Source organism: Micromesistius poutassou (assembly GCF_964030765.1).
Source record: "Micromesistius poutassou genome assembly, contig: SCAFFOLD_4414, whole genome shotgun sequence".
NCBI classification, from domain to species: Eukaryota; Metazoa; Chordata; class Actinopteri; order Gadiformes; family Gadidae; genus Micromesistius; species Micromesistius poutassou.
Genome location: NW_028177886.1, coordinates 9,015 through 22,011, shown reverse-complemented (window position 1 = coordinate 22,011; position 12,997 = coordinate 9,015). Strand labels below are relative to the sequence as shown.

Here is a 12,997-nt window from a genome sequence, read left to right as displayed (position 1 = left end):
GTAGTGTCTGCTGTGTCTCAGAGGTTCCAGGTTCGATTCCAAACACGCCCTGAAGGCTTCTGTGAGCCCAACCCTCTCCCTGTGATTGGACGACACTGTGGCTCAGAGTGAGCGTCCGTTAACCTGCTGACCACTGATTGGTCAACGAGCAGCAGGTGTGCAGCCTCCCCCAGCCCCAGGTTGGTTTTCAAGTTTCGTGAGAACCCTTCCTCTCTCTCTCTCTCCGTCCCATTTGCCGTCCCGCCAAATACAGACGTGTTGCCCTGGCTGAGAACATATTGTCAAATACATTCTAGAATTATTAATTCTATATAATATTAATTATAATTCTGATGACATGGAAGAAAACAAGACTACGCACAGGCACACAGGCACACACAGACCACAGATAAGAAGACTCAGGGTGTCGCGTCCTGTAGCTGGAGACGCAGCGGTGCAAAGGAGGAAATGAAGATTGGAAGAAAAAAAAGTTGGTTCATTACTATATAAGACTTATAATAAATAAAAGAGTCCTCAACAGCTTGATTACTTATTATCCTTCGTTCCAATAACTATTTGAGTCTTATTATAAAGGGTAACGGTGATAGTTTGATGATATTCTCTTTGCAAAACCAAATAGCTTGTTGAATAGATCTAGTTCAGATGATCTGGTTCTGTGAGCCATACAGCAGAGCCATACAGCCAAACACAGACATGTTGCCCTGGCTTGTGAATATTTTACTTTAAATAAAATGAGTACGGACTGAACTGAGAATAATGTTGGTCTGCAAGACCAAGTCCATCACAGCTTGCACGACACACACACACACGCACACCACGTACGCACACACACACACACACACACACACACACACCACATACATACACACACACACACACACACACACACACACACGCCTGTGATTGGTCACAGGTGTGCAGCCCCCCCCAGCCCCAGAGTCTAATCAGTGTGACTGGGGCCAGGTGAGGCTGCTTCAACCATCCACCACACACACACACGCTCCACTATGTCTTTTAACGTGATGGGAAATCCACCATAATGTTCGCTATGTTTTTGAGTGTTTGAATAAACAGCAGCACAGAGTGCTGACAAAAAGGGGTTTTATTTGACCTAAATAAATACAAAAACAGGTCGTGGAGAACCAATAAAAGAACGTTAAAGTATTATAAACATGAATGATCGAGGATCAACATAAAAGTGGTTTGCGTGGACGTTAATTCCCCGTGGGCAGAAGAGATAGGCTTCACAGAAATGATACGCATTAGAGTTAACATCAGCTACTGGAAAAACCCACGGTGCTTTTGGACCTCACACACACGCAAATGCAAATGCAAACGCACACACAAACATTTCGCAACACTGATGATATCAGATTGCAGGCTGACGATTGGTCAGAATTCAAACCTGTGACGTGGTTTCTCCAGCTGAAATAGCGGAGCTGAACCCTTGAGAGCAGAAGCAGTGAGAGCTGTCAGAGAGGAACCATGGACACCATCGCTGAACCGGACCCTGGACCCTCTGAGGAACCTGAGGACATGTCTTTGAACCGGAGACAGACCAGGAAGAGAAGATTTGGTAGGTGTCCTTTTTAGAGGATTCAAAATAACTAATCCAGTAAACAATGTTTTCATCTGCATGCATTTTAGATTCACGTTTAGCAAACGTTTTAATTCAGAGTGACCGACCTGATGAACCAGCGACCGTAGAGACAGATTTATTCTCCTAAATAACGACATGTGTGTGTTCTAGGCAAAACCCTTTTTTTTTGTTACCTTACTTGACTTGTGACTACGCCCGTGAGTTACGGACTACTGATAGGCATCTCAAGTAGTTGTGTGTTTCATGATATATGTTTGTTATATACGTGGAACAGAGTGCAGAGTAACTTTACAGCCGAACACAAGTTTAGTATTTTCATTACCACAATGGTGGCCACGCAGTGTGAATATATGTATGAACATACTCTGTGTGTCCGTGTGTGTGCGCTTGAGTGCATCAGTGAGTCTGTGTGTCAAAAGGAGGACATCAGATAAGCGTTGAAGAAAAACATTTCGCAACACGTAATGGAGAATTAAAACACGTGATGTCTTTTTTTCCAGCTGACAGAGCAAAGATGGAGGCTAGGTTCAGAAGCAGTGAAGGCCATCAGAGAGTAACCATGGTCACCATGTCTGAACCGGACCCTGGACCCTCTGAGGAACCTGAGGACACGTCTTTGGACCGGAGGGAGACCAGGAAGAGAAGATTTGGTAGGTGCCCCTTTTTAGAGAATTAAAATTTTTAATGTTTTCCTCCACATACATTTAAGATTGATGTTTCGAAAACTTTTTTAGCCAAAGTGACCGTGTGTGTGTGTGTGTGTGTGTGTGTGTCCTACTCCTGAACAGTTCTATGGTTGCACATCGCTGTCGTTGTGAGCATCGGACTGCTGAGTATTCTCCTCATCTCCCTGCGCTTCAGTGAGTCTGAATCATATCATCCTGAATATAATTACAATACAGTTATGATCATATTAATGATTGTAGTAATAGCAATGATGATGATAATTATTGTTTTTGTTAGAATTAGTGTTAATAATATGAATGATCTTACTACTATGTAGCAGCAGGCCTGTCGGACAAGTTGCTCTGCACAGTTGGTCAACGCGCACGTGCCAAGCAGCCTGCAGCTCACACACACACACACACACACACACAGCACACGCAAACGCACACATACACCGCACGCACGCACGCACACACACACACACACACACACACACGTGCAAACGCACACATACACCACACGCACACACACACACACACACATGCACGCACACACCACACACACACACATGTGCACGAACACACACGTTACAAGACAAAGGCAGCACAGGACACCGCATACACACACACCGCACACACATGCACACACGCACGCACACACATGCACGGGCATACACACACTGCACACACGCGGACGCAGACGGTGAAAGACAACGGCAAGATGGAGACCACAGCCCCGCCGTCGACACACTCTCCCAGCTCAGACCTCATGTCTATTGTAGACTACACTTCTTTGCAAAACTTTATTTATTTTTAAATAAAGTGTTGATGACGCTTCGGTCAGCATTGGCGTGTCATCGAGTGGCCCCCTAAATGATAATCAGCCTTTTGTTCCCTGAATGGTCAAAAAATATTTAAATGTTGGCACTGCTTTTAAGAGTCATTTGTGGTGAACGCTAAAAGATAGGTCCTTTCATAACCCTAAAAGTACACATCATACAATAAACTTCAATACATGAGTTCACAGCTGCACAGGTGTATAGAAAATGATTATTGACAACAGTTAGCTGAACATTATGTGGTCCCGTCCTTCCACTCCCTGTTTTCTCACCCTGTTTAAACACAGAAATCAACTACATTTGTCCCAGTGTTTGTTATATGGGAAATCAAGCTATAAAATACACTCTCTTTCTCCGGTAACACAGTGGTCGGCCACGCCTTTCTCCTTCGTCGTCTCTAACTCACGCTCCAATCCTTCATCAATCGATGCTTCGGATGTTGTGAATGCAACGGAATATATGACGCATCGTCGCAGCAACATTTAAGATGATCGCGATGAGTTCTGCCCGTTCTGCCTCCGTGCTGTCCCGCCTCTTGCGAACTTAGACCCTACGTCATATCCCGCCCCTTGCAAGCCCACCCCCTTGATTCTACTGATGTCTGAACGACATTGATGTCCGCATATAAAGCATCAAGTGTGAATCACCCTCAGGGTCGAATCTCCTGATATACAAATGCGGCGACAATGGGGTGGACTTCAAATGATTATGCTTGCTTCATAGCGTGAGGAGAAAATGATTATGCTTGCTTCATTATGTAACAGGTGAACCAATATGTTATACGTTGTAACATTATCGGTAAAATGTTATTATATTATGCGCTCAGAAATGTGTTCCATTATCGACCAGGGATTCCACGTTATAGCTCTGGGTTTAAGTCCACCTAGAGGTTGAGCGCAACGCGGACTAGTTAGAATAATAACAGTTATAATCATATTAATGATTGTAATAATAGCAATGATAATGATCATTATTGTTTTTGTTAGAATTAGTGTTAATAATATGAATGATTGTAACAATAGCTACGATAATGATATTGATAATTATAGTTATTGTTATTTTAATTGGTATTAATATTAATAATATGTCATGTTCTCTTTCAGGGGGGATGGACTTTGTGTTTGGTTGGTTGGTTGTGGGTCCTGTGACGTTTAGAGACGATGTCGTTCTGTTTTAGAGCTCATTCCTTCTGTACTCCTCTGTCCTGTCCTAGACACACCGTCACCTTGGAAGGAGGGGAGAGAGCGCTTACTGGATGAACTCGGTGAGGGTTTTATCCAAGTTATTACATCAATCTGAACATCCCCTCTTCATTATAACTTCACATTTTATATTGTCAGGCTAACAGAGCATAGACCGTGTTAAACTACCACCAAATAAATGTGGTCTACTAAAGACATTTTTCTATTGTCGTCTATTAGGGTCATGCTTCTATTGACGTCTATTAAGGTTGTGCTTCTATTGTGGTCTGTTAAGGTCAGGTCTCAGGGTTGTGTGCCAGTAATGAAGACGGTAAGATAAGCAGTTCTGTGTTTGTTAAGGATTTTCTTTTACATTCAACAGATGAATTGGCGCTTCAGGGCTGGATGTTTTACGACCAGAGTTTCTACCTTATGTCTACCACTAAGAAGAGCTGGAAGGCCAGTAGAGAAGACTGTCTGCGGAGAAACGCAGACCTGGTGGTTATCAACAGCAGAGAAGAACAGGTGTGTGTGTGTGTGTGTGGGGAGAGACATTGTGTGAGTGTGTGTGAGAGAGAGAGACATTGTGTGAGTGTGTGTGAGAGAGAGACATTGTGTGAGTGTGTGTGAGAGAGAGAGAGATTGCATGTGTGTGTGTGTTCAGCTGTGTTGTCATGACAACAGATGCTATTACCTTTGGAAACAGGGGTTTCTCAGCAGAATGTTCGAGCGTTCCTGGATTGGACTGAGCAGTAGAGACAAAAAGGGGACCTTCAAGTGGGTGGATGGTACCCCCATGACCTCAAGGTAAGGCTGATGACTCTGTTCAGCAGCATCTCTTCTCTGAGAGTGACAGAGTGACCTCCACTGTCTCCTCTTCGTGGTTCTCAGTTTGAGACGCGCTAAACCAGGCGATGACAGCGGAGCAGAAGTCTGTGTCGTAGCAGGGGAGGACGGCTGGTCCAGACAACCGTGTGACAGACTGCACCACTGGATCTGTGAGAAGGCCGTGGACCTGGATCATCTGGAGGCTGAGCTGGACAAAGAGGGTCCGTAGACTTTGTTTGTGTTCATGAGTGGAGAACGGTTCCTCCTTTCTGTTCTCTGTGCCGTAGACACAGTAAATATACTCTTTATGAGTGGAAAGGTGGTTGGGTGTGTTTAGGTCTACTAAGGTCAGGTTTCTATTGTGGTCTACTAATGCCATGTTTCTATTGTGGTCTACTAAGGTCATGTTTATATTGTGGTCTACTAAGACCATGTTTCTATTGTGGTCTACCATGTTTCTACTGTGGTCTATTAAGGCCAGGTTTCTATTGTGGTCTACTGTGAACCTGTATTAGGAGAGAGTGAAGGGAGTGTCTGATGGTGCATCTCTAGATACGTGTTGTAAACGTTCACTCCTCTCCTCCTGGTTTCTTCAGGTTCAGTGATGCCCACGGAGGAGGAGGAGGCCCCCAGCATCACAAAGTTCCACTCCACTACCCAGGTGTTGCCCGTGGGCCAAACGGCCCGCTACACCTGCGATGCCAGCGGCACGCCGGAGCCCACCGTCGAGTGGCTCCACAACGGCAGGCCCCTGGAGAGGAACGGCACAGACGACCAATCAGAGGCCTGGGTGGAGAGGGGGTTCCTCTTCGTCAGAGGGGTGATGTCTGGCGTGAACAAGGTCTGCTGCGTGGCGAGCAACAGCGCTGGCACGGCCAATCACACCGCTGAGCTGCTTGTCTTTGGTAAGATCTGGATCCAAGGAGAGACGTTTGTTGTTGATGTATTTATAACGTTGTTGTTGAGGTGTGTATATATTTAAGCAATAGATCACGACAGGCTGTGTCGTTCATTATACCACAGTGAAGGGGGTCGCCGTCCCTCCGCTGTGCGTCGGGACGGACAACGCCCCTTCACTGTGGTATAATGAGCGTATACCACTGACTGAAGTGATCTATTGCTTTTATAAAACGGTTACGTATGTATGGCGAAATGAAAGTCATAGAAACCCTCAATTTTGAAAAAGCTAGAAAGTCGGAAAAGCATTTTTTTTAACGAATACAAAAAAGTAGTCCCTCCTGGCTGCCGGCAAAGTGTACGGCCGTTGCTATGCAACACACTGTAGCGTCCTTCAGAGAGAAGGCTAGAGACGGTAGCTCGGTTCGCCGGCAATTTAGCCTACTGTCGAGTTCACTCACCGTGTGCCTATTGCTTTACAACATTTCCACCCCCCTCCAGCAATCAACATGTTTTTTAGGCTTCAGTGAACTATGCTATTGCTTTTATACATAAATAAACAACAGTTCAAGTTAGGCGCGGAGTGATACTGAACTCTGTAAACTGAACGGGCGTCATAGCTGTGTGTATACGCTCAATATACAACAGTTGGGAACCAATCAGATCGCTTGATTTAAGCCACCCGTTTTATAAATAAATATATATATATATATATATATATATATATATATTCATAAATGTATGTGTATATATATACACGTATACAAAATTATATATATATATATATACATATATATATATACCAACTGAAAACAAATCCTCATCCTTATCCGGGGTCAGGTCGGGTCGCGGGGGCTCAAGCATGAATCAGCATTTTTTTAATTTTCCAATGCAAACGAATGGGGGGATTTTGGGCAAATAACCTGGAATATCTCGGGAATTATGAATAATATAATGTCTTGTTCTCCCGTCAGATGCCTGTGAACTCACACTGGACCCAAACACAGCCCACAGAGAACTCTCTCTGTCTGAGGACAACAGAAAGGTGACGCGGGTCGGAGAGGACCGGTCGTATCCGGATCACCCAGAGAGATTTGACGTCTGGTACCAGGTGTTGTGTAGAGAGGCTCTGACTGGCCGCTGTTACTGGGAGGTAGAGTGGGAAGGAGGTGTTTATATAGGAGTGACATACAGAGGAATCACAAGGAGAGGATGGGATGGTGACAGCGGGCTTGGAATGAACAACAAGTCCTGGAGTCTTGAGTGTGATGATGATGGTTACTCTGACTGGTACAACGGTAGACGGACAGCCATACGTCTCCCCCCCGCTGGCTCTACCAGAGTAGGAGTGTATCTGGACCGGCCTGCTGGCACTCTGTCCTTCTACAGAGTGTCCCGAGGAGGGTCCTCAGACACACTGACACACATCCACACCTTCAGGTCCACCTTCACCCAGGAGGACCTCCTCCCTGGGTTTAGGGTAGTGTTGGGGTCAGTGTCTCTGTGTCGGTTGTAGAAAGAAAAAAAGAGCGGCGGGGCGGGCACACACACACACACACACACAAAACAAGTTGTTGGGGGCGGGGGGGGGGTTACGGTCCACGTAAGGTCTGTGGGCTTAACGGAGGCGTTCCAGGCGCCTGTCACCCGGAGCGCGTCTATACGTTGACTTTGTACAGATCGGCGCCGCCCCGTCTCTTTTGGCGTGAGCGCGGCTTTAGGCTGATCACTGTCGCGTCCACGCAAATCTGATAGGTCAATGAACAGTGAGGATAGTTGAGATTGTCATCCCTCTCTTCGCCCCGTTCCCCAAACGTGACATACAAAATGTCCTGGAACCAAAGAGATATTACAAAAAAATACAAAAAAAGATTTTTAAACTCCGCCACCAGGGGGTGCTGCTGCACCTGCCGCACCCCTACTTCCCACGCCCCTGTCTCTCTGTCTCTGTCTCTTTTTCTCCCTCTCTATCCCTCTCGCTCTTTCTCTCTCGTCTATCCTCTCCCTCCGTCCCCCCGTCTCCCTCTCCCCCTCCTCCCTCCCCCTCCTCCCACCCGTCTCCCTCCCCCTAGTCTCCCTCTCCCCCTCCCCCTGTCTCCCTCTCCCCCTCGTCTCCCGCTCCCCCTCCTTCCCCCTCGTCTACCCCTCCTCCCCCCCCCGTCTCCCTCTCCCCCTCCTCCCCCCCCCGTCTCCCTCTCCCCCTCCTTTTTATGGGGCTTCCTAAAAGTTGATGCTGGTAAACCATGAAAGGAAGAGACTTTTAAGATCTTCCATAGGGTTACCTGAGCAGGTTTTATTAAGATTTCATTTTTAATTTGAAATGTATATTAAATACCTATTGATGGTAAATCACATGTTTTTTTTATGCTACAATATTTGTCCATTTTCATACATTAACATATTTTATTCTCCAGGGCTCTGATCATCACTTTTGTCCTAATCCTAACAAGGATGATTTAGATGAGATTAGATTCATTAGGATCCCGATTAGCAACACACCAGAGAGAGAGCTAGTCTTCCTGGGTCCCAAACATCAAATATAGACAACAGACAATCACTTGTTTGACCTTATGTCAAACTCAAATAGAAATAGACTAATAAAAAAGTTTAAAAAAGATATGAAGGCTACAAAAAGAAATGACAACATTAAAAATGTATATACATTATGGACCACATGATTTTTTTGCAGACTTTTTAAAGTTGTATTTGCTATTTTTGCTAGAACGTATGTTTTTTTGGTCGTTCATTCCATAATGAAATAGTTGTGTAAATGATGGTATTTTTCAGTAGATTGGACCTCGGTCTGGGTAAAGCTAGCTGTCCTTTACTTGCTCCTCTAGTGCTATGACCGTGTCTGTCAGACACACTGACTAGACCTTCAGCAAAGAAGGCGGGTCTTTTGCAGTTTAAGACTGACCTTAGGAACAACAAGAGGTTAAGAGAGATTGTTTGTTTTACTGTGAGCCATGAAAGGCTAGTATGCATTACTTCAGTGTTAGTGTGAATAGAGCAGCTCGGTGCCAAAGGAACCTGATTTAAAGCAGATTTTATATTTCATTCATAATAACCAGGAGGTCTGTGTTGTAAATGACTTTAAACTGAGTATTGATTCCTGGTGTTCTGTTGGGAACCAAACGGCAGCAGAACATGTTCAGTTATTAAAGATACGTGCACACCTGTTTATGATTAGTAAAGTCTGCAGCTTCTATTGTTTCAGTCCTTGTGTTTATTGTGTACATGTAAGGAACTATTTTTCTGTTGCATTTGTTAATGAAGCATAATTTTAATAAACAACTCAGTGGATCCAACTGAATGTTCTCGTGTGTTCAGCCCATCATCATTCTCCTTTTATTACTAAATAATGTTACATAAGTGCCTTAACAATAATAATTTGTTAATCAGAAATTATAAATAAAACAACAAATGTTGTTCTGATATTATTCTGGGACCTCCTCCCTGGGTTTTGGTTAGGGGGGGGGGGGGGCCTCAGTGTCTCTCTGTCCGTTGTAGAAAGAAACCACAGACAGACGGCCGGACACACGCACACACATGGGATTGGGATCACTGGTCGCAGTGATCCCAATCCCAGTGTGTGCGTGTATATTGTGTATAGTGCAGTGTATCACGCGTTGCTATGGTGCATCAGGTGCATGCTGGGAGGTGTAGTTCTTATTGTCTCTCAGGTGCATGCTGGGAGGTGTAGTTCTTATTGTCTCTCAGGTGCATGCTGGGAGGCGTAGTTCTTCCTGTCTCTCAGGTGCATGCTGGGAGGTCTAGTTCTTATTGTCTCTCAGGTGCATGCTGGGAGGCGTAGTTCTTCCTGTCTCTCAGGTGCATGCTGGGAGGCGTAGTTCTTAGTGTCTCTCAGGTGCATGCTGGGAGGTGTAGTTCTTAGTGTCTCTCAGGTGCATGCTGGGAGGTGGCAGTGAGTTGAAGTAGGGGTGCTGTAGCCCCCCCAGGGCGGAGACCCGGTCGCGGGGGGGGGGGGGGGGGCGTCCTGCAACGACCATGCAGGACGAGGTAATAACGACCCCCACAACCAAACCAGGAGAGGATAATGTTACAACCAAGGCAAATAAAATATTAACCGTAGACTCTGATATACCTACGACTACAAATCAGTCAATCCTTTCTGAAGTAATGAACAAAATCAGAAACAGTAAGCAATAAACAAGTAATTTTTCAACAATGACAATACACGACAGTAGTCAGCTTAAAGAGGGTCATGTGTTTAATGTGCTACTGGCATATAATGAGTGTTTATTCCAGAGCCAGGATGAAGTGTCTCTGGATCAGTTGTGGTCGTGTGGTGACGAGACTCTCAGATCCACACTCCCTACAGTTTGGAAAGGGAGGCGGTGCGAGGCTGCCAGCAGTGACCCACGTTGTGCTGATCCCTCATAAAGGAGGACCACACCAGCTTAGGAGACGCTGACAAAGGTAGGAGGGAAAGAGCGGCCCGGAGCCAGAGATACAAACGGAGCGGAGAGGACCACCCAGGGGAGCAGCCCGTAAACACAAGGCTAGGAACCAGGGAGCAGGAGGGGGTGAAGCTCTCTCCCCAATGATCGGGCTGGTGAAGAACGCAGACCGGATGAACTGCGTTTATTATAATCAACAGAGGTTCGTTAATTACACGGACGACGCTTTATCTGCGCTAGGTGAGCAGCTGCGTGCCACAAGACAAATGACTTTGGCAAAACAGGCAAGCCCTGTGATTGGTTACTGGCGGAACAAGGAGGAGTCTGTGCTCTTATAGGAGAAATGTGCTGCACCTTATTAAATAATTAATTATATTATTATTTAATAAGTATAATAATATATAATTATATAATAATATTTATTTTATTATAATTATATTAATAAAGTTACAAATTAAAAACGTTCCCACACACGCTTTGATTCACAGCCAGTCAACGCCTGCCCTCTGGTGGACAAAACGAGAACTGCACGCAGCATATATTTTGTGGTCAGGAACGAGTTGAACTTCGCTTAATCTCTAAAAATAAAAATATATAACTACACATTACAGGCCACAATACAAGACGAACACCGCTGTTTTTAAAGTTTTGATTTTTTTCACACAATAAGTTATAAATTAAAAAATATTCCCACACACGCCAATATTCAGTCGGTCAACGCCTGCCCTCTGGTGGACAAAACGAGAACTGCGCGCAGTATATATTTTCTGTGGCCAGGAAGGCGAATTCATACGAGTTGAACTTCGGTTAAGCTCTAAAAAACATGAAACTGTATTAAAACACGTCGTGTGTAGAAAACGGGAGTAGAGCAACGGTAGACTCGTCTGCAAATTAAAATATAAGCTCCAACTCAATACTTGCGTTTAAAGTTGCTGGTCGGACTGTAGACAAAGACCCGCCCACGGAGGAGGAAGTTTAGATCCGGATATCCGGTATCGGCTCCGCCGGTGGGCGGGATATATCATCCCCATGGTTACCGTAGCTCCTTATCACGCCACAGGTTACCCAGATCGGTGTTCAAAGAAACGCAATTCATGTAATAAAATAAACCTAACAGCGTCACGCTTGTTGTTAAGATTGTGATTATATTTTAGATTTAATCTATCTATTTTAGATCTGTTTTTAGATAACTATCGTCCAATTTCACTATTAAACAACGATTATAAATGACTAACCCACATTTACACTGACACATTAAAACGGTTCAAAGGAGCAACAGGTCTGTACGTAACAATATGAGGCTAGTGACCTTCTGGAGCACAGCCGTCCGCTAGAGGACAAAGGGGTCGTTTTATCCCCTGACTCCTACAAGGCGTTTGATACGTCACAACATCAGCTCCTGTTTAAAGTCGTGCATATGTACGGATCTGGACCTCGATTCTGTAACATAACAGAATCATTTTACAACGGCAGCACTAGTTCAGGAGCACCCCCCCCCCCCCCTCGCTTCACCGTCAATAGAGGGCTTCAACAAGGACGCAACGTCTCCCCGTTCCTCTTTGTTTAGGCAGAAGAAATGTTGGCCGTTCTTATTCTAAACTCTGATGTTGTCAAGCTGAATGTTTTCGATGAACAGATCATTATGAGCCGACTGGCCGATGACACCACCGTCTTCTTAAAAGGTTTAGAACGAATCCCTAAAGTCCCTAAATGTAAATGTATAGAAAGTACTAAATTAAAACATTTCATCCATTACGTTTACATGTGATACTTTGAAACATCAGAATTTGTTATTTATTATTTGTAATTCAATGCGTGTGTGTGTGTGTGTGTAATGTAAAATGGGAACAGACTGAATAATATATGTTTTATATGAACACTGTCTAATAAAGGTGTAATGTAAAATGGGAACAGACTGAACAGCGACATCTAGTGGCGAGGAACGGGACCGCACGCAAAGCGGGATTAAAACGGGGAGTTTAAAACGCACACACGTTCTGTTTGTACGAATAAAACGCATGATCATACCCTATGTTGTAATAATCTGAGGTGTATTGATCAACAGAAGACACAGGTGGAGTTAAAGGTGTTGATTTAATGGCTTGTTTACCACCCCGGTAACACAGGGCGTCCGTCCCCCAAAAGAGTCCCAGACTTTAGTTCCGCAGTCGAGCAGCTGTCTGTTTGTCTAATTATATACTAATTATAAAGAGTATTTACTATAACTTTATAAGACTAATTATAAAGGGTATTTACTATAACTTCATAAGACTAATTATAAAGAGTATTTACTATAACTTTATAAGACTAATTATAAAGAGTATTTACTATAACTTTATAAGACTAATTATAAAGAGTATTTACTACAACTTTATAAGACTAATTATGTAGAGTATTTGCTATAACTTTATAAGACTAATTATAAAGAGTATTTACTATAACTTTATAAGACTAATTATAAAGAGTAATGAAGCTTTAATAGAAGAGTTCTCAACAGCTTTATTATTTATTATTTGTTCCTATAACTATATCAGCCTCATTATAACAGGAAATTATGTTACGATGT

The 12,997-nt window shown here is 44.1% G+C and overlaps 1 protein-coding gene across 1 annotated transcript; it reads left to right on the top strand.

Annotated features, from left to right (window-relative positions):
• Nucleotides 1–1,485: 1,485 nt before the first annotated feature.
• LOC311374967 (uncharacterized protein) lies at nt 1,486–8,034 on the top strand (the record flags this gene model as incomplete). The annotated part of the gene is given in 10 exon segments (XM_084490690.1): nt 1,486–1,576; nt 2,101–2,250; nt 2,389–2,460; nt 4,318–4,368; nt 4,668–4,810; nt 4,992–5,092; nt 5,177–5,334; nt 5,710–6,018; nt 6,985–7,405; nt 7,407–8,034. Coding segments are annotated over 10 exon segments (1,521 nt in total). The 3' UTR covers nt 7,432–8,034.
• Between the last annotated feature and the right edge of the window lie 4,963 nt (nt 8,035–12,997).